Genomic DNA, 20,141 nt, shown 5'->3' with positions numbered 1-20,141 from the left:
TCTGGTCCCCCTCCAGGAGTGCCTTCATATCCAGGGTTCTCATCTGTTTGTTTTTTGTGTCTTCTTATGATTTCTTCCTAATGCTTCCTCCCAATTTCCTGATTCTATGTCTTTTCACTGGTGGTCCTGCCTGCCTGCAGTACTCTCCCTCTTCCTCATCGCCTTTTGGTTTTCTTCAAAAATTAACTCAAATCCAAACTTTTGCAAATGATGTCTCCTGGACCTCATTAGTGCCTTGGGTCTGAGAATACCTCCCATGGCCATCCTATAGAGCTCTAACATATGTGGAGTGTTCTCTACCCTCATTAGAATGAGAATCCTGAGAGCAGAGACCTTGTTCTTCTCTTTTCTGGTATCCTCAGAGCTCAGCATCAGACCTTGCAATAAATGCTTGTGACTATGGATCTTGTGTGTACACTAAGGTGTACTAGTGTCTGTCCCCACTACATTGTACTCTCCTTGGGGGTGAGGATTGCTTCAGTTTTTTCTTTGTATTTCTAATTCTTAGCACAGTCTCTGGCAACACAATAGGCACTTGTTAAGTGTTTTCTTATTGTTAATTAATATACAAAAATATCTCTTCAGGGGCAGCTAGGTGACTCAGGGGATTGAGAGCCAAGCCTAGAGATGAGAGGTCCTGGGTTCAAATCCAACCTCAGACACTTCTGAACTGTGTGACCCTAAGCAAATCACTTATCTCTGAATCCCTAGCCCTGACCACTTTTCTGCCTTAGAACCAATATACAACATTAGTTCTAGGATGGAAGGCATGGGTTTAAAAAAATTCTCTTCTTCTGCACTGAATTTATGCATATTTTAACCATACATAATGAAAACCATATATAAAGTTATAAAAAGCTATAGTTTGCATATTTTACCCAGGCAAAATGAAAACTATACATAGAGCACAGGATAGAGCACTGGACCTGAAGTTAGTAAGACTTGAGTTCAAATTCTACCTCAGACACTTATTAGCTGTGTGACCCTAGGCCAATCACTTAATTTCCATCTGCCTTAGCTTCTTCATCTGAAAAAGGGGGTTAACAACAGCACCTGCCTCCAAGGGTTATTTTAAGGGGAAAAATGGGACAAGATTGAGACAAAAACACAGAGTTTTACAAATCTTGAAGCACTATGTAAATGCTAGCCATTAATATTATACTTCTATTTAATTAATTGCATGAAGAAAGGTATCACCCTCTATTTTCATGCAATCCATAATCCTGCTATTTTTCTACAAAATCTATACATTATCTTCCAGATCACAGTTGCTCACACTTCTTAAAATTTTAGCCATTTCCAAAACCAAAGTAAGCTTTTGTTACAAATACAGAGAGAAAAATTTTATTCTTGACTTTTTCTCAGAAGGTTGAAAAGGGAGAAATATGAACATTCTCTGTAGACTGTTAACTTCATGGAAATCCAAGACATGGCTTTCCTGAAATGAAAAGTAACTGGCAGCTCAAGGAAAGTAATCTCTTCATAAAATGTTTTTAAGTGTCCAAACTGCGCTTTTGGATGGAAAATTTGTCAATGAATACCTATGGAAATAAGTTTGAATTCTGAATAGCACAAAGAAAACATTTTCATTCCACCTGTTAGAATCACAGATTTTTCTTTAATGATGCTCCACATAATCCACAAATGTCCAAAAAAATCAGTGAAGTGATAAGACTAAGAAGTGACGCTAAAATTTTGTCCTTCCCCTCCCCCCCCCATGGTCTTTTTAAAAGAGAAATTAATGAGCAGGAATACTGTCAAAAGACAGACAAAGCAGGAGGCACCAAGATGGTACAATGGATAGCGAGAGGCCTTGTACTTAACAAGCTATGTGACTTGAGGCAAATCACTTAATCTTTGTTCCCCTCAATTTCCTTAACTATAAAATGGGAATATAATGACACCTACCTCTCAGGGTTGTTTGAGGGTAAATGAGATAATTTTGATAAAGCACTTAGCACATTGTAATCTACATTAACACTAGCTATTATTATTATTATTATTAGCTATTATGAGGACAGAAGAGACATAAAGTAAATAGGAAAAAGAAAACATAACTATCCACTAAAAACAAAACCTTATTCTTTTAATTAAAAAAATTAAAGGATGAGAGTCTAGAAAAACAAAATCAGCTATGCAGGTATTAAATTTAAAACTCGAATGTAAATATCCCTACAAAGAAAGCCCAGGTTAAGAAACCCACAACCCATGGGTACTGTTAGCAAGTCTATCATGATTCAGAGTTCAGATTAAGTAGAGTTATTAAACATTTGGCAAATTATGGATAACTCCGCATTCTTCTTGAAATTGTTAATTTTATAAATGACTTTTTTTGAAGAGCATAGTGTTGTATGTTGTAAAGATGCATGAAGAGACACACATATAATGTGCATGTGTATAGAGAGGAGAAAAAGATATAAAGCCAGAAACAGAGGCAGATAAGTGTGTGTATAGATAGATAGATAGATAGATAGATAGATAGATAGATAGATAGATATGCATGTATTTATTAGAATTTATTAAGGATAACTAATAGTAGTATCTTGTTAGTTATAGGAGATATAAAATGAAAATTAGTCCATGCTGTCAAAGGGCGTAGCTATAAATATATACAGGTAAGATTTACCTATATACACACATTTAGCTATATGTACACATGTCAATGGAATAATAAGGAAACTTTTTTCCCTGTATAATTACATTTTTTAAAAATCCAGTCACAAAACAAATTTTTGTTGAACTTTCTGAACACTATTTCTTAACAAGAATTCTTTTTTTTTTTTTAAACCCTTACCTTCCGTCTTGGAGTCAATACTGTGTATTGGTTCCAAGGCAGAAGAGTGGTAAAGACTAGGCAATGGGGGTCAAGTGACTTGCCCAGTGTCACACAGCTGGGAAGTGTCTGAGGTCAAACTTGAACCTAGGACCTCCTGTCTCTAGGTCTGGCTCTCAATCCACTGAGCTACCCAGCTGCCCCTTAACATGAATTCTTGATATCTAATTAAAGAAATATAGACCCTTGGGAAAATGCTTTTTTTTTTTTTTAATTTTCACATTTAAATTTTCAGCATTTTTGGCTCTTCTGAGGTTATTCTTTCTCCCTAGCCGTTCTTTATCAATACTGTAAAGGAGAAAAAGTCCCAGACATGGAGTTCTGAGAATGATCTTTTTCTACCCCTTATAAACTATAATCTTAGGCAAATCACTTAATTTCATTTATAATTAATAGTACAAAGAATAATTGTACTATTTCTACAACTTATTTCACAATGATGTTGCGAAAATAAAATGAGATATTGTAAATAAAACACATCACAACCATATAGCATTACAGAAGGTGACCCAACTGTTTGCCAAATGGAATTAACTCTTTGGGCCATATCTGTTTTATGAGCCGTGCAGGACTTTTCCAAATTCTTGGGACAAGGTTGCCACCTGCTGGACCCTTGTAAAACTGAGGATTTTGTCAATTAAAGATTTCATCATTAATAAGGATTCTGAAAGTTAAATGTTTAACCTCAATAGAGTGTCTATTTCTATTCGTGTATTATTACTTCTACTCATTTTCAAATAGGACTAAATTTTATCTGAGAATCCTGGAGCATCCCTTCTGGAAGAGTTCAAAACACGAGGATCTACCCAAAAGGAAGCGCTTGAATCCTCTCTAGTGAAGATGGAACAATTTGTAAATGGACAAACTGAGGCATTGAACCAGGTGATTTGCCAGAGACATAGTCAGTGACAGACCTGGTTCTATAAAGCAGGTCTCCTGAATGTTCTAACCCACTAAGTTCCTATGTGCGTACACAATGTATATGTGATGGTGCACACAGGTGCATGATGTCTACATCTTTACACACACATACCTGTGGGCCTAAAACAATCCAGCTCATTCCATCTCAGATCTTCTAGTTTTTAAATCATTATAAAATAACTGGGGCATTTAGAAGGACAGAGAGCCAGGCCTAAAGATGGAAAGTCCTGGGTTCGAATGTGGCCTTAGACACTTTCTAGCTGTGTGACCCTGGCCAAGTTACTTGACCCCAATTGCCTAGTAGCCCTTAGTGTTCTTCTGCCTTAGAACTGTACCGATTCTAAGGCAGAAGGTAAGGGATTTTTAAAAATAAAAATAAAGGTATAACTTACCTTTCAATTGCTAGTTCTTTGTTGGACAGTTGTTGCACTGTGATCACAACCTTCTTTTCAATTCCTTGTCTCAATTTGAAGTAAAATTTCTCTCTATCCTTGGGCACAGGGCTAAAATAGATAAAACAACAGGAATAAAATATAACACATTAAAATTAACACATGAGAATGACTTTCTAAAAATGGAATTACATTGATCCATGTATTTTTATTTTCTGTGTCCCAACACGATTAGTCAACTAGCTTCTCATGCCTTTTAAAAAATGATACAGATTAATATAACATGGAACAAATTACTTCTTATGCTTAAAAAAGCCACAAAAAAGAAACAAAATGTAATTTGGTAGAGAATTTACAAAGTAAAACGGGTTTGTCAATTCCGTCTGAGGTGTCTCTTAGACAATCATCAAAGAAGCTATAAAACTTATTTTGAAAAGTACATCTTTTAATTCAATATAATCCTTTACAGTAGAATTAGACAAAATTTGCTTTAAATATGGAAGCTAGACAGAATTTTTATCTTTTTAAGGGAAAATGAATCCAAAAAATTAGCCTGTAACCACAGGGTATTAATTTCTAAACTTGGTTAACACATGAAAGACTCTCAAAAGAAGCACAAAAAAAGGTCTCCAAGTTTTTGAAAAATAAATTTCCCAAGCAGAGGATGAAGGAGATTTGGTTAGGTAGCCATTTGTCGGGAAAAGATTGGAGAATTTCAGGGAACTACAAGTAGGATAGGAGTCAGTGGTAGTATCAGCTGTACTAAAAGACACATGGGAGTAAGGGGTGGGAAAAAAAGAGAGGGAGACAGAGAAGTCAGGAGGAAAGGAGAGAAGAGGGAAAAATGGGAGAAAGGGAGGAAAGAAGTCTTTCCCAATGCCTCAACTCCAGTGCCTTCTGCCTATTAATTTTTTTTTTATTTTGCCTGCATATGGCTTATTAGCACATAGTTGTTTGTTGTCACCACCATTAAACTGTGAGCTCCTAGAGGGCAGAACCTATTTTTGCCTTTTTCTATATCCTCACAGCACCTGGCACAGTGTCTGGCACATAGTAGGCATGATATAAATACCTCCTGACTGCCTTAAGACAAGGGGAAGGGAAAGAAGTAAGGAAGAAACAGGATAGGAGAAAATTGAGAAAAGAAACACACGTCTTAGGTGATACCAAAATATCAGATTCCTCTTCTATTATAATGAAACCTAAATTTCTTTTGTTGTTGTTTTTTAAATTTTTTAAATGTTTAAATATTTTTCCATGTTTACATAATTCATCTTCTTTCTCTCCCCTCTTCTCTCCCCCCTCCCAGAGCTGATGAGCAATTCCACTGGGTTGTACAAATATTATCACTTGATACCTATTTGCAAATTATTCATTTTTGCTGTAGAGCAATCTTTTAAAGCCAAAACCCCGAATCACATATCCATATATACACGTGATAAGTGATGTCATGTTTTTCTTCTGCATTTCTACTCCCATAGTTCTTTCTCTCAATGTGGATAGCATTCTTTCTCAAAAGTCTTTCAAGAGTGTCCTGCTTATTGCATTGCTATTAGTAGCAAAGTCAATTACGTTGCATTGTTCTACGATGTTTTACTTTCTGTGTACAATGATCTCCTGATTCTGCTCATTTCACTCTGCATCAATTCACTGAGGTTCTTCTCCAAGTTCATACAGAAATCCTCCAGATCATGATTCCTTACAGCACAATAGTATTCTATCACCATCATATACCACAATTTGTTCAGCCATTCCCCAATCAAGGGACACCCCCTCATTTCCCAATTTTTTGCCACCACAAAGAGTGCAGCTATAAATATTTTTGTATAAGTCTTTTTCCTTATTATCTCTTTGGGGTACAAACCCAGCAGTAGTATGGCTGGATCAAAGAGTAGGCAGTCTTTTAAAGCCCTTGCACGTAATTCCAAATTGTCTTCCAGAATGGCTGGATCAATTCACAACTCCACCAGCAAAGCATTGGTATCCCAATTTTGCCACATCCCCTCCCAAATTTATTATTTTCCTATAGTGTCATATTGGCTAATATGCTAGGTGTGAGATGGTACCTTAGCATTCTTTTGATTTGCATTTCTCTAATTATGAGAGATATAGAACACTTTTTCATGTGCTTATTGATGGTTTTTTCTTTATCTGAAAACTGCCTATTCATGTTCCTTGGGAAAGCCTAAATTTCTTGACCTTTACAACGTGAATGATATGTCTAGGTACTCTAGTAATTCATCCCTTGACTAAGAGAGGCTAAAGCACTCAACTCAACTCCTAACTTAAAACTGAGTTACAAGGAGCAGACAATGTCACCAAACAAATAGAAAATTGAATTTGGAGAGAGGAAATCTCAGTTTCAATTCTAGTAGGCACTTGCTGGACAGCCATAGGGGAATCATTTAACTATTCAGAACCTTAGTTTTCTAATCAGCTAAATGTAGGGCAACATATGGTATCCCAAAAATCTTAGCACAGTTTTACACCATTATTTGCATGATCTGTTGTTGCTCTTCATCCCTCATTTTGAAAGAAGACCAATAACATCACTGGGCAATATCTTGCCTTGCATATCAATTAGATTTAAGTGAAACAGAGTTGTATAAACTCTTCAGCTTTGAGTTCTCTTCAAAGCTTCAGTGGAAAGACAAAAGTCGTGATGGCCTGGGATGCAGTGGATGACCATGGCATCTTCAAGGTCTGATCAAGCTCTAAGGGCTCCACAACACTTGCTTCCACACCTATGTAGGCCATTGGAACAAATTGCTCTCCTCTATCCACTGGAAGTCTTTATATGCATGGCACAGACATTCCCCTAATTCACCTATTAGTTTGAGTCCTCTTGGTTACCCTCAATCATAGCCTATAGTCCGTCTGCCAAGACAGTTTTACTGGGGTACAGCCACTGCACATGCTACAGCTTCTTGGAGCCATAAGAGAACCAGAGGTTGTATAACCTAACTCATTAAATAGACAGAAAGATAGAAAGACAGACAGATAAGTGGGCAGGTGGGTAAATGGAGAGACAGATGGATGGATATAACACAGGATTGTTGTAAGGGAAATGCCTTACAAAATTTCAATGTACTCTATAAAAATGAGGATTTATTACTATACAGAGATTTGGAAATAAGCCAATTCAAGAGAAAAATAGTGAAAATATTATCAAATGGAGTATAATTAGCATGTCAACAATTAAATGTCAATATGGTTAACAGTGACCTCTACAGTTATCTCCAATGTTCCTCATTAACTACACAATTTATATTTATGAAATGGGTTGGCAAACAAAATTATTATCTCTTCTGCTCAGACACAGAATAATCATTCATCAATTTCATATTTACTCATCAGGAAGGCAATAAATTTTTTGTTGTTCAGTTACTTAGTCACGTCCAATTCTTCATGACCCCATGGACCATAACATGCCAGGCTGGTAGTTAAGCTTCCGAAGTTAAGTTAAGCTTTTGAACTTCCGAAGAATAATCTGAATTAATTTTTTAAGTACTGACTGATTTGGTCTCCTTGCTGTCAAAGGGACTCTCAAAAGTCTTCTCCAGTACCACACTTCAAAAGTATCAATTGTGTAGCACTCAGTTTTCCTTATCTCCCTTTCCAACTCACAGCAATATGTTGCTGCTGGAAAAACCATAACTTTGAATAATATGGACCTTCATCTACAAGGTGATATCTCTGCAATAAATATTTTATTCTAAAACAAAATGCTATCCAATGATATCATCATCTATTTAAAAAAGGAAAAGATAAAAGTAAGTCACTTTCTCAAGTATACACTCAGACTCCTCTATCCCTTTATTTTTTTTTTTACAATTATTTCTTATAGCTAATTAGCTACTAGCACCCTTCATCAATATTACCTACCAAATGACCTTCTTGACACTATTCCTTCAGCCTCCAACTGATAAAAAACAAATGTCACTGTAGAAACCAAGCAAGACGCCACTCTGCTCAAATTTTAGCAATATAGACTAACTTAGATTCTTCTTTTATTTTTCCAAACAATGATCAGTGAAATCTAACTACGGATCACACTTTATTTCTAAATAAACATTAATTAATACTGTCATTTTTTATCATTATTATTATTTCTGTTTTGCTTAGCTTATTCAGCTAATGAAATTAGTCAAGGAGACGCAAAAGAAAATGTACTTTTCAAATCTTCCTACTAACTAGAAGGATGAAAGTAGAATTCCACCAAAAGGCCATTTTATAATAAGACAGGATACAAAAAAGGGGAGAAAGGTGACTAAAAAAAAGAAATATACATAACTATTCAATTTATGCTGATTTTGCATCTACTATATATAAGAGAGTCTCCTGGGCACTAAGTGCAAAAGCAGAAAGCAACAGAGCCTTGCCACTAGAAAGTTTAGTGCAATATAAAGAAAATATGATAAGCCCAAAAGAGTTAAAAAAAAAAAAGAGTGCTCCAAAAATATTTTTAAAAGGAGAAATTATTTTCAGTTAAAGGGATCAGAAAACACTTTATGCAAAATGCAGAACTTGAAAAAGGCTTTGAAAAGAAGGATTTTATATGAAGATGTAAAGGAGAGGTATGCTCTGCTCAACAAGACCCAAATTATAAAAAAAAAAATACAAATTTTCAACATCATTTTAAAGAATCATGCCACCATTTTGTTTCTAGAACTCTGCATTGGCTGGTCTTCTATTTGTATACTTATTTTCATTCTATTTCCTACCTCCCTTACCTGAAGTTTCCTTTTCCATCATCTTCCTTGACCTCCAAAGAGACACTGAAGGTAAATACATCACTGTCTGGGGTAGGAAGAACAGAGTCCTTTACATCTGACACTTGCCTGGAAGAACGCTTAAATGCTGTACAGAAGCTGTATAAAATTCTGCTGACCTAAATGAAAGAATAAAGGCAAAAACATTGTTAGACAAAGGATTAACTACTTTCTACTCCCTCCCCCCACAGTATCTATACCTACTTAAGTCTTTTTTTTTTCCTGGTCAAAACTTTACAAGTGGTAAATTTACATACAATTTCAGCAGTTTTCCAGTGCTAGGTCTAGTATCAGGAAAGCCTGAGTTTAAATCCAGCCTCTTTTATTTACAATCTATGTGATCCTGGGCAAGTCAGTTGACTTCTGCCTCAGTTTCCTCATCTGTAAAATGAGGACAAAAACAATACCTACCTCACAGGCACAGTAGATTTACATAATAGGCACTACATAAGCGATAATTTCCTTCCTTCTTCCATTATCTAAGTTTAACTCATAGATGAAACACTCTTAAGTAACCAGAAACCTTCACAACTAAAATATGAAACTATTTATGACTTCTAGGTGAATGGGCAATTGAGATGAACTACTGGCAACTACCTCCACCACAATGAATAACACCTGCCTGGTCTACTTTAGGCCTATTGACAGTGGGAAATCCAGGATGGGGAGCATTGCATGCATGTATCTTAATAAAAATAAATAAATAAAAATTTAAAAATAAATAAGTAAATTTCGATAAATAAATAATATAGTGAGAGTCTGGAGAAAAGTATAGATGGTGATCTCTGTTCTGGTATTGGCTCTCTGTGTGACCTTGGACAATAAACTACACCCATCTGGGCCTACACGTTTCCTCTTCTGTAAAAATAAAGAGGTTATACTAAGATGATCCTGACAGCCCTACCATTCACCAATTTGAAGTTTATAGAATTCTTAACTTACAAAATTCATAAAGCAGAGTATAATCACGTTCCAGAACATGAAGTTCTATAGCCCCCAGTAGTGAGAGCAGGCCCCAGGAAAATCAAAGCCAGAGTCTAGAAAAAGCCAAACACGTAGCACTCCTCACATGAGGCCCCCAAAACCCATCCTTTCCACCCTCCCTGCCGTACTTGGCAAAAACTGGATGTCCTTGTTCTACTCACTGAAGCAAATATCTCCCTGAGAATCTAGGCTAGATGGTTACATATTTACCTGTGATTTATTACCCTATAGAAAACTCTGTCTAAGCTTCAGTAAGGTAAACTAAGTCTATTGTAAAAGAATGATAAATTATCTATATTCATTGTGTATGTGAAAAACTTACCCTTAGCTTACGTCATTTTCTCTATAAAATACTAGCTGTGATCAATAAATTTTGTCACTGACCAGCAACAGGCCTTGAATCTGAAAGTCTGTCTGTGGCCCTCCGGATCCCAACCTCAATTCTCTTCTCCCGTTCTGTGACCCGTAAACTCGACAAATCGCACATGGCATTCTGATCAGCATCATCCACAGGTCACAGGTAAGAGAAACCCTCCCCTTTCTGTTTGGCAGGAAGCATTTAAAGGCAAGGAAAGTATCTTATAGTCAGGAGTAAAAACATGGGACAAACTAGCTTCTTTTCTTGCCCACCTCTTTTTCCCCTTTCCACTAATGCTATCTCAAAAAAACCCTAAATTTCTCAGAAGAAAAGTGCGTATGTCGATTAGGAAATAAAATTAGGAAGCTTTCAGGAACTATTGGAGCATGAAAAGTAACTTACAACTGAGATTTGTCAAATGTCAGCCCTAACTTCTTACAAAAAGTTAACCCCTTTTCTGACTAACTCATGAAATGTAAAAGGCCTGTTCAAATTAAAACTTCTCTCTGCTGCCGCAATAGATAACCCAGGGAGCATAAATTAGATAACTACATTGAATAATATCTCTAATGATAGGCAGATAGCTATTACAGATTATCCCAAATAATTTCAATGTTCTTATCCCCCAAGCATTCTTTTATTTTCTCTTCCTTCATTATTAATGAGTCTCATTTTTCCACAGATTTCTTTAGTTGTGCAGCTATGATTTGTAAGAGTCTAGTCCATAATTTTATGTTCTATGTTGTCAGAGAATGTATGAAATATCCAAGATATGTCTCTGCTGTCTGTGTTATCGATCCATGTTCTATGTTTTATCTGTGCTCTATGTGTTCTATGTTTTAATTTTTGAGAAATTTCTTCTCTCTCCCTTTTCTATTCATTCCAGAAGAATGGAGGAGACAGAGGCTGTTTGGGAAATTCAAAAAACAACATTGTTTATGGGTTTTATGGATTTGGGGGTCTCCTAAACTCTAAAATAATTTAATTGGTTACATATAAAGGACAAGTATATAAAATTGTCAAACATTTCTTCTCTCCCTTTCTCGGTGGCCACAAGAGAGGAAGGGTAGAAATGATAGAGACAAGAAAAGGATAATTTCATCCCACAATTACAAAATATTAACAAAGAAAAAAGGCAAAAATATATGCTCAGCAATTTTTCTTCTCCCTTTTCTTGGGTGGGTTCCCTGAGGAAAGGAAAAGATCAGAAAAAAAAAAGGATTTGATCCCACAATTAGCTCACAATTTGATCTCACTTCCAATTAGACTTGATATTAAAGATTGATATATATATATATAATTTTAAAAATTGTGCTAAGGATTTGAATAGGTATTGATAATATAGTATAAATTCACTCATTGTGATAACTGGTTACCAGTTAAAAATAAAATTTTAGCAAAAATTTAGGAATGTACAAAACTTATAGTGAAAAAATTGTTTATTAAGACTTGCAATGTATAATGATTACAGATTTAGACTTACCAAAAATGTTTGTTAAACTAAATTTGAGAATTGACAAAATACATTTAATAGCCAGCCTGATGCAAAAAGTTTTTTCTTATGATCTAAAATTTGGATAGACATATGAACATGTAAAACTGTTACTTTAAAAATATGTACTATTATACTAAGCAACAGGTAAAAATATAATTAACATTAGGGTTTCAAAGATTGGAAATATGGGGGGGCAGCTGGGTAGCTCAGTGAATTGAGAGCCAGGCCTACAGACAGGAGGTCCTAGGTTCAAATCTGGCCTCAGACACTTCCCAGTTGTGTGACCCTGGACAAGTCACTTAACCCCCATTGCCTACACCTTACCACTCTTCTGCCTTGGAGCCAATACACAGTATTGACTCCAAGATGGAAGGTAAAGGTTTAAAAAAAAATTGGAAATATGAAAACGATATATGCATTAAGAATTTGGTATATTATAAATATGGAAATTTAAACAGCATTGTACTTGATTAGGATATAAAAATTACCTTAATACACTATGTGCAGTGTATTAGAAGAAATTCACGATCTAAGGGTTAACATCCTATTTGTTAAAATATAATTATGTGTAAGAACAAAGTATATAGACAGCTACCTGTAAAACACTGACTCAAGAGAAGTACAGCAATCACTTGGGTGTATACTTGCTTAAGAAACTTGTGCCAACTCAAGCTCTGTAAGAATGCAGGTTTCCCCAATTCATCACAACTGGAATGCAAATTATATAAAAAGGGGGGAACCACAGATATTACTAATAAATGGCAAAAAAATGGAAAATATTGGAAAATATTAAAAAAAGAATTGGTTTAAATTAAACGTTAGGTTTACTTATGAAAATGAAAAAATATATAGAGAAAAAAGAGACAGTTAATACCCATAAAAATTGTTTAGAAATTTCCTAAAGTTTCCTAAATTTTCAGAAATTTCCAAAGTTACCATTTTATTAAATGTTAAAGTTAGAAAATGATGACACATCCTATACAAAAATTTGGTTCAATTGAAGTGGTTATCTTTATTTAAAAAAATATTACAAAAGGCAAAAGTTAACATCTTTAAGATACTAAATCTTAGTCAAATAATGCCTAGCGTGTTGATTGTCTGACCATGCCTAAAATGTTATTTGAGTAAACTGGAATTGAAATCAAAAATGTAAAAATTAAAGATTTTTAAGGAAAAAAGAAGTTCAAATATTACTAATCTGTTACAGTGAAATACCAATGAAGATTAACATGCATTAAAATACAATTTGTCAGTGGATAATTAAAAATGAAGTATGTATGTAGCTATACTGTAAAGAAATTTTATTTTTCACCTGAATTAGATAAGGATAGATGTACAAATGTGATATGCAAACAGAGTCAATAAATAATGCATTTGATTAGAAAAATTTGACCGGCCCAGAAATCATATAGGACTTGGAATAACATTGTTGATTATAGACAATTAAGTGTAATTACCTCTCCTCTGTTATAAGGGTAAAGAGGAGACATGGAGAGAAAAAACTAGTGCAAAATACAAACAACAAATGTTATATCAGAATATAATTGGTAAAATTTAATCAATTATGTAAAAATATTTTGGGGTGTCCATTTGAAAGTTCTGAAGTTTTAAAACAATATCCATTGAGAGTAATTTAATATCAAGGTTAAAACATGCAAACTTTACAGGTACAATAATCTAAATTGCAAGAGGATAAGAAAAACAAAGTTGCTAGTAATAAAAAGATTTGTCCTCATTTCCCAAGCAATATACACATACTAGGATATGATGTCAAAATAAATCAAAATCAGGACACTTTGTAAATAATATTGCAAAAGATTTAAAACTTTCTATAAACCTATTAACCCCTTCCTCACAGTAAATTTAAAGCCTATGGTATTAATTAGCAGCCTCACTGAATTTTGATCTGGTATGGAAAATAATACTGTAACCTAAGCAGTCACAAGTATTGGATTTTTGACAAAATTATTATTTATTGAGTTTTACCAAAACATGTACTTTATTCTATAAAAACTGAAAATATGCATTTAAATGTAAACTATGTGTAGAACTGATTTGTTAGAAATTGGTCATGTTTGCTTACAATGATATATGATTTGTATTGTAAACCAAAAGTTTAAGGTAAATTGGTTATGACAATGTACAAAAGATATTATGTTATGTATTAGGATAATGTTGACTCTCTTCCAAGTTACTGACCAGCTCCTGTAATGATTGTTTAAATTCCTTTATAATTATAAAGAAGTGACCAAGAATTTCATCCCCCTAGTACAAAGATCAAATCTAAACTCCTGACGTCTTCTAGTTTCTCTTTCTCACAGATGCTTAAAATCCTCTTCAGAGGAGTCTTGCAGAAATATCTACTTCTACCAATGTCAAACATGATAATCACTCTCTGTGGATATTTCTAACACAAAAGGTCAAAGGAGCTTGGCCTGAAGCCGTCTCCACCAGTGACCCTTTTTTCTATCAATCTTAGGGTCTTTTCTTGCAATGGTCTATAGTGGAAGAACAATGAATGAGGCTACAGATGTTAGTTAGTGATGCTGATAAAAGCATGGTGGGGGAGACAGAGAAGAGCACTTATACTGCCAGCAAATTCTGATTCTATTAACTGCTTTTCTCTAGAAAACATCAAAACTTGGCCAAAAAATGAAAAAATGAAAGAAAGTTAATTAGAAGAAAAAAAAACCATTCAGCAATGCCTGTTCTAATGACAATTAGAACACACAGCCAAAGGGTTAGTCAGTAAGCAACTATTAAATTCTTATTCTGTACCAGGCCGTGCACTAAGCATTAAGGATGGGGGGAAAAAAAGGCACAATAGATAGAAAAAGAACTAAATCAATGAACTGATGAGGTGGTCATGTGAGAGGAGAGAGAAGACAAGAAGGGCCAGCGCAGATTCTTAAAAGACACTCATACTTGAAGGGGCATAGTAACCCCTACTTTACCAAAGTCCCTTTGGGTAAAACACAAATTCCTTGACCCTCAGTTTCTTTACTTTTAAAATGAAGGAAATGAACACAAGATCCCTTCTAGCTATAAAACCTACAATAAAGGTCAGGAAATCTTTAATAAACACCAATCCATGCTTATTTCTCCTTTACACACTAAGAATTTAACCTCAGAGGTTAAAGATACTTGACTACAAATGCTACATAATATCTTAGGGGGAATATTATTCCATATAAGCTAACTGCAGTATATGAACTTCCTCTTTCCTAAAAAAACTCTTACCTTCTGTCTTAGAATTAAAACTTGATTCCAAGGCAGAAAAGAGATAAGGTTTAGGCAATGGGGGTTAAGTGACTTGCTCTGTGTCACATATTAGGAAGTATCCATGTAGCTGCCCCTAGACTTCCTTTTAATTCTTTGCAATGTACAATGAAATTTTGGAAGTGAAATCACAGCATTTTCAAAATGACTAAAAGAAGAATATAGCATTACTCAAACACTATTTGAATATTACAACTATGGCCAACATTCTCCACCCAACCACCACATCACCACAAAAGAGATGGATAAAGGTTCCCCAAATTATGAATGTTTTATATATTTTATATATTTATTATATTATTATATTATGTGTTTATATATATTATAATATACTATGTGTATATATGTACATATATGTGATATATATCACAATTACATAAAATAGTGAGAAAGACATCTTTTTCATTTCCTTCTTCAACAAACTCTGATCCATCAAACAATAGATTCTTTCCATTTTGCCAAATTCATTTCAGTGCCAGTAGGCTCCAGGAATCCAAAAGTCAGACAAGTATAACAGCAACAGGGGTGAAACTGGAAATACCAGGTATCTCCCATCTATTTTCCCTCACATCTAATGGAATTTGTAAAATTCAGATGTAGTTCCTCCCTCTCTCTCTCTCTCTCTCTTTCTCTCTCTCTCTCTCTCCATACATACATACATACATACATACATACATTCTCACATACATACTTACATAAATTCAGATAAATAGCNCATACATTCTCTCTCTCTCTCTCTCTCTCTCTCTCTCTCTCTCTCTCTCTCTCTCTCTCTCTCTCTCTCTCGACATTATTTCTTCTGTGACCCATAGATAGTGTCTATGCCCTTTGGAATCTTTATGCTTAGAGAAGTACAGAATCAATAAGATGTTTGAATTCTTAATAAGAGGCACAATGTACTGGCAGTGTAGCATTTTCTGTTTTCATTCTTAACTTTGATAACTGTTCTCCATATCTTTTTAATATAAATTAAACTAAGGTATCACAGCATAAAGAATAGAGAAAACAGGAAAATATGGATTCAAGTCTTATTTCTGACACATACTGTCTATGTGACCCTAGACAAGTCACTTAACCACTGGAGTCCTTTTCCCTAAAATGATGATAATGATGATCCTCCATCATTTTAGAAGAGGTCTCTGGGAATCCTCATCATTTCCCACCTAGTTGCTTTCCTGAACTTTATGACATCCAGAAAATCATCATATTGCAAAATGAATTTAACTATCAAACTCTCATTTCCTCCAATCATTTCCATCCCTGGTTGCAGGCCTTCATCCTATCCCCACACTGGTAACAACTCCTTCTCCTATCCTCTCCCTACTCTTCAGTTTCTTTTTTGTGTGGTCTTCCCTCACTGAATTTTGGGCTGCTCAAGGGCAAGGACTGACTGTCCAACATGCCTTTCATTGTATTTCCAACACAACACAGTGTCTAGCACAGAGTGGGAGCTTAATAAACATTTCTTGATTGAATGATTAAATGGTGGAAGAAACTGGCTAGTACTTTGAAAATCCTTGGCATTAAGTAAGAACACAATTTTTCACTGTATTCAATTTTTCAGAGCAGAAATCAACCTTTTGTTTATCTCACTTTACAAATAAGCACTAGTTAAATGATGCATTCTCTAGTGAGGGGAGGGAAGAGAAGGAAGTGAATTACCTGAAAATTTTAAGAAAGCAAACAATAAAATAAAAAATTTAAGTTTAAAAAACTAAACAAAAAGAAAAATTGTAAAATAAACACTATTCCAAGATTAACAAATTTTACATAGATTAAGTGCTATTATATGAGTTTTTTAAGAATTTATATTTAACAATCCATTAATTAAGAATCATGGCATGTGGCAAGAAAAGTGAGTTTCCAACAGAATTCATCAGGACCCTGAGCTTGGCAGCAGCATGGGAATGATGTCAGAGATTTCAGTGGAAACTTCTGTGACTAGCAGTAGAATCTTCAAACTTCAGATTTCAATTTCTGATCAACCAGGAAGTGGCTGTTGCTGTGAACTGATGTGTCAGTGAAAGAGGAAGGAATCACCATCTCCCAAATGATAAAACTGTTCCCTTTCTGCTCTTTATGACTGATCTTGGTGGTGTACCTGAAAGCCTTCTTCTATAAATGGTCTCAGTGCATCTATGATCTTGGTCAAAATGACAGTGACAATTCATAACTTAATGAAAGCAATTGTCACTGCTAGGGAATGGGGATTACAGACCTTTACTGGAGTCGCTGGTGAGTTTAATGTCATTATCTTTTCATTTCAATTCTATTTGGTAAATGTACTTTAAGTTATAATGGGAATATGTAATCCTTTAGGTCATGTGAAGTTGAGTAGGATACAAGCATTTTAATAAGATGGGGACCAGGCCATTTTTTAAATAAAGCTATAAAATGTCTAAAAAAATAAAAAAAAGAGTGATGGCAGGGGCAACTAGGTTGCTCATGGAAGAGAGAGCCAGGCTTGGAGTGAATCTGAATTCAGACACTTCCTAGCTGTGTGACCCTGAGCAAGTCACTTAACCCCAGTTACCTAGACCTTACCTCTCCTCTGCCTTGTGTTGTGAGGGTTATTTAGTATTAATGTTGGACTTAGCAGGAAGGGCTGGAGGATTCCAAGATGGAATGAAGGAGCAGGAAGTGGGGCTTGTGCTGAGAGAGACTCCATTAGTGGTTGGACATAACTGTTGCTAGCCCTGGGAGATCTCAGAGTTAGGGAAAAACTGCATCCAGATTCCCTGGGATCCTGAGAGGTGAAGGCTTTCAGCAAGTGGACAAGACTTGCAGAGCTGCACCAGGTGGGGAAGTGGTTTGGGATCTGGTGGATAGCATTTCAAACTCACTCTCCCTACCTGGGTACCTTGGATCACCTGGTGGAGTTGGCTCTTGGCATCCTGTGACCATCCTTGGATTTACTGTGAGATCCCAATTGAAAGCCAACCTCAGGCCCTTTAGCTGAGCTGATCAAACCTGGCTGGAACCAGGTTTGAAGGAGCTTTCTCTGTGACTCCAGTACTGCTTCCTTTGGGCCCTGCCTGGCTTAGGTCAATAGGATAGTGTAGTTAAGTCCTTCCCTGCCCCCTGTGGTTTGCCCTCAGGTTTTAAGTATAGAATCCCTTATTCCCATCCTTCAATATTATTTCCCTCAATTAAACTGTATAAATTTTACCTTTGCCTGCTGGTTCCATAGACCCTGGCCTAGGGTGGCTGAGTGACTATTGGGCCAACTGCCATTCCTGTGTCAGTTAAAAGCTTGGCAGTAAACTCTGGTCTCCCTCTCCTGGTTGGTCCTGTCTCTCCTTCAACTCAGTGTGAACCCACAAACCATTTAGGTTACATTTTAATAATAATAATAACATCCCTGGTGCCCCACCATTACAGTTGGAACCAATACCTGTAACAACTCTAAGACAAGATTTTTTTAAAAAATTAAGGCAGATACTACCCTTTCCTTTTTGATTGTGTAAGAAAAAAAGTCTAAGGAAAAAAACTTTTTGCAATTTGACTTCTCTAGAACATGGTGGATAGAGCACTAGGTGCAGATTCAGTTGAATCTATTGAATCTGTCCTCAGACAATTATCAACAGGGGCAGCTGGGTAGGTCAGTGGATTGAGAGTCAGGCATAGAGACAGGAGGTCCTAGGTTCAAATCTGGCCTCAGACACTTCCCAGCTGTGTGACCCTGGGCAAGTCACTTGATCCCCACTGCTCACCCTTACCACTCTTCCACCAAGGAGCCAATACATAGAAGTTAAAGGTTTAAAAAAAAAAAAACAATTATCAACTGTATGACTCTAAGTATGTCACTTTAATCTCTATTTCCCTCAATTTACTCAACTGTAAAATGGAAATAATAAAAGCACCTACCTCCCAGAATTGTTATAAGAATCAAATGAGATATCTATGTGAGGGGAAAAAAATATTCCACACAATGCCTGGCATAGAGTAGACACTATATAAATATTTATTCCCTTCTCCTTCCCCTACAGCTACTAAATTAAACTATTTTAACTGCACTAAAAAACTCTTTCCATGTACCTCTGTGCTAACACAAATGGTGACTTCCTCTTAAGAAATCTATTCAAATTCCACTGTTACATTTTACAGTATGTGCATTGATGTATTGACCTTGGAGCCACAAAGATCTGGGTTTTAAATCTCTCTTCTAACACTTAATGGTCATATGATCCTAGGTGAGTCATTTAACTTCTCAGGGATCTAGGCCAGTAGTTCTCCAAGTGTGGTCCTGAGGGTCCCTGAGACCCTTCAAGGGGTTCTGAGAGGTCAAAATTATTTTCATAATAATACTAACATGTTTTAATTCATATTATGGTAAATGCCAACGATATAACCCACATAAACAAAAGAATGTTGGTTGGGGCAGAGGGGACCTCAATCATTTTTATGAATGGAAAGGCGTCCTGAGACCAAAATGGGAAGACCCTCTGCTCTAGGCAGCTCTGAAGGTCTGCAAGTTATGGAGAAGGCGCCCACCTGTACTGTTAGTTTCCTCACCAAGGAATTTGAGTGAATCACAGGGACAGTCCTGTCCCAATACTAATTACTCCAGATGTAAGTCCTACTAATATTGTTTTAATTAACTTCCTCATTCTGGCAGATTGCTGGGATGTGTTATACTTACTGCCTCTTGGATCTCACAGGAGAAAATGTGTATCTGAAAGTCTTCTGTCCCACGAGAACTCTCTGTAAATGCAAAGCAATCACTTTCTGCTGTCCCGTCATGGCCACGTGCACAGAAAAGTATTTTGTAGATTGGGAATGATGCAATTTCCACATTGCTAGATTGGTTTATTATTCTGCAAAGCAAAGAGGTATTAAAAGGATCCAAAATTTATTTTCCATTGTTCATTTTTAACTCTAGTATTACAATTAGAAAAAAGGGTTGTCCCATCCCAGACACTAAGGAGCTTTTAAATAAATGTGGGCTCATGGTCAGTGATTGGACTTAGATCTCATTAGCATGTGTAGTTTATAAATTATAAATATAATGCCCAGGAGCTCGTGGTAATACATTAAAACTACCATAACAAATAGGCCATTACTCTCTATCAAAATAAAAAAAAATTTAAAAACTTGTGACTGAAAC

The 20,141-nt window shown here is 35.6% G+C and overlaps 1 protein-coding gene across 3 annotated transcripts in view; it reads right to left on the bottom strand.

Annotated features, from left to right (window-relative positions):
• RABGAP1L (RAB GTPase activating protein 1 like) overlaps window positions 1-20,141 on the bottom strand; it is a 605,798-nt gene that overhangs the window by 571,508 nt on the left and 14,149 nt on the right. For all 3 annotated transcript variants that reach the window (XM_044674101.1, XM_044674102.1, XM_044674100.1), the window contains 3 exons: window positions 19,677-19,851; window positions 8,880-9,037; window positions 4,147-4,257 (listed from right to left, as the gene is read on the bottom strand). In XM_044674101.1, coding sequence (XP_044530036.1) covers window positions 4,147-4,257; window positions 8,880-9,037; window positions 19,677-19,851 — 444 coding nt within the window. The remainder of the gene's footprint in view (window positions 1-4,146; window positions 4,258-8,879; window positions 9,038-19,676; window positions 19,852-20,141) is intronic.

Source organism: Gracilinanus agilis, chromosome 4, assembly GCF_016433145.1.
Source record: "Gracilinanus agilis isolate LMUSP501 chromosome 4, AgileGrace, whole genome shotgun sequence".
In the NCBI taxonomy this organism is placed as follows: domain Eukaryota; kingdom Metazoa; phylum Chordata; class Mammalia; order Didelphimorphia; family Didelphidae; genus Gracilinanus; species Gracilinanus agilis.
The sequence above is the reverse complement of the archived record's forward strand: the minus strand, read 5'-3'. Positions and strand labels throughout refer to the sequence as shown.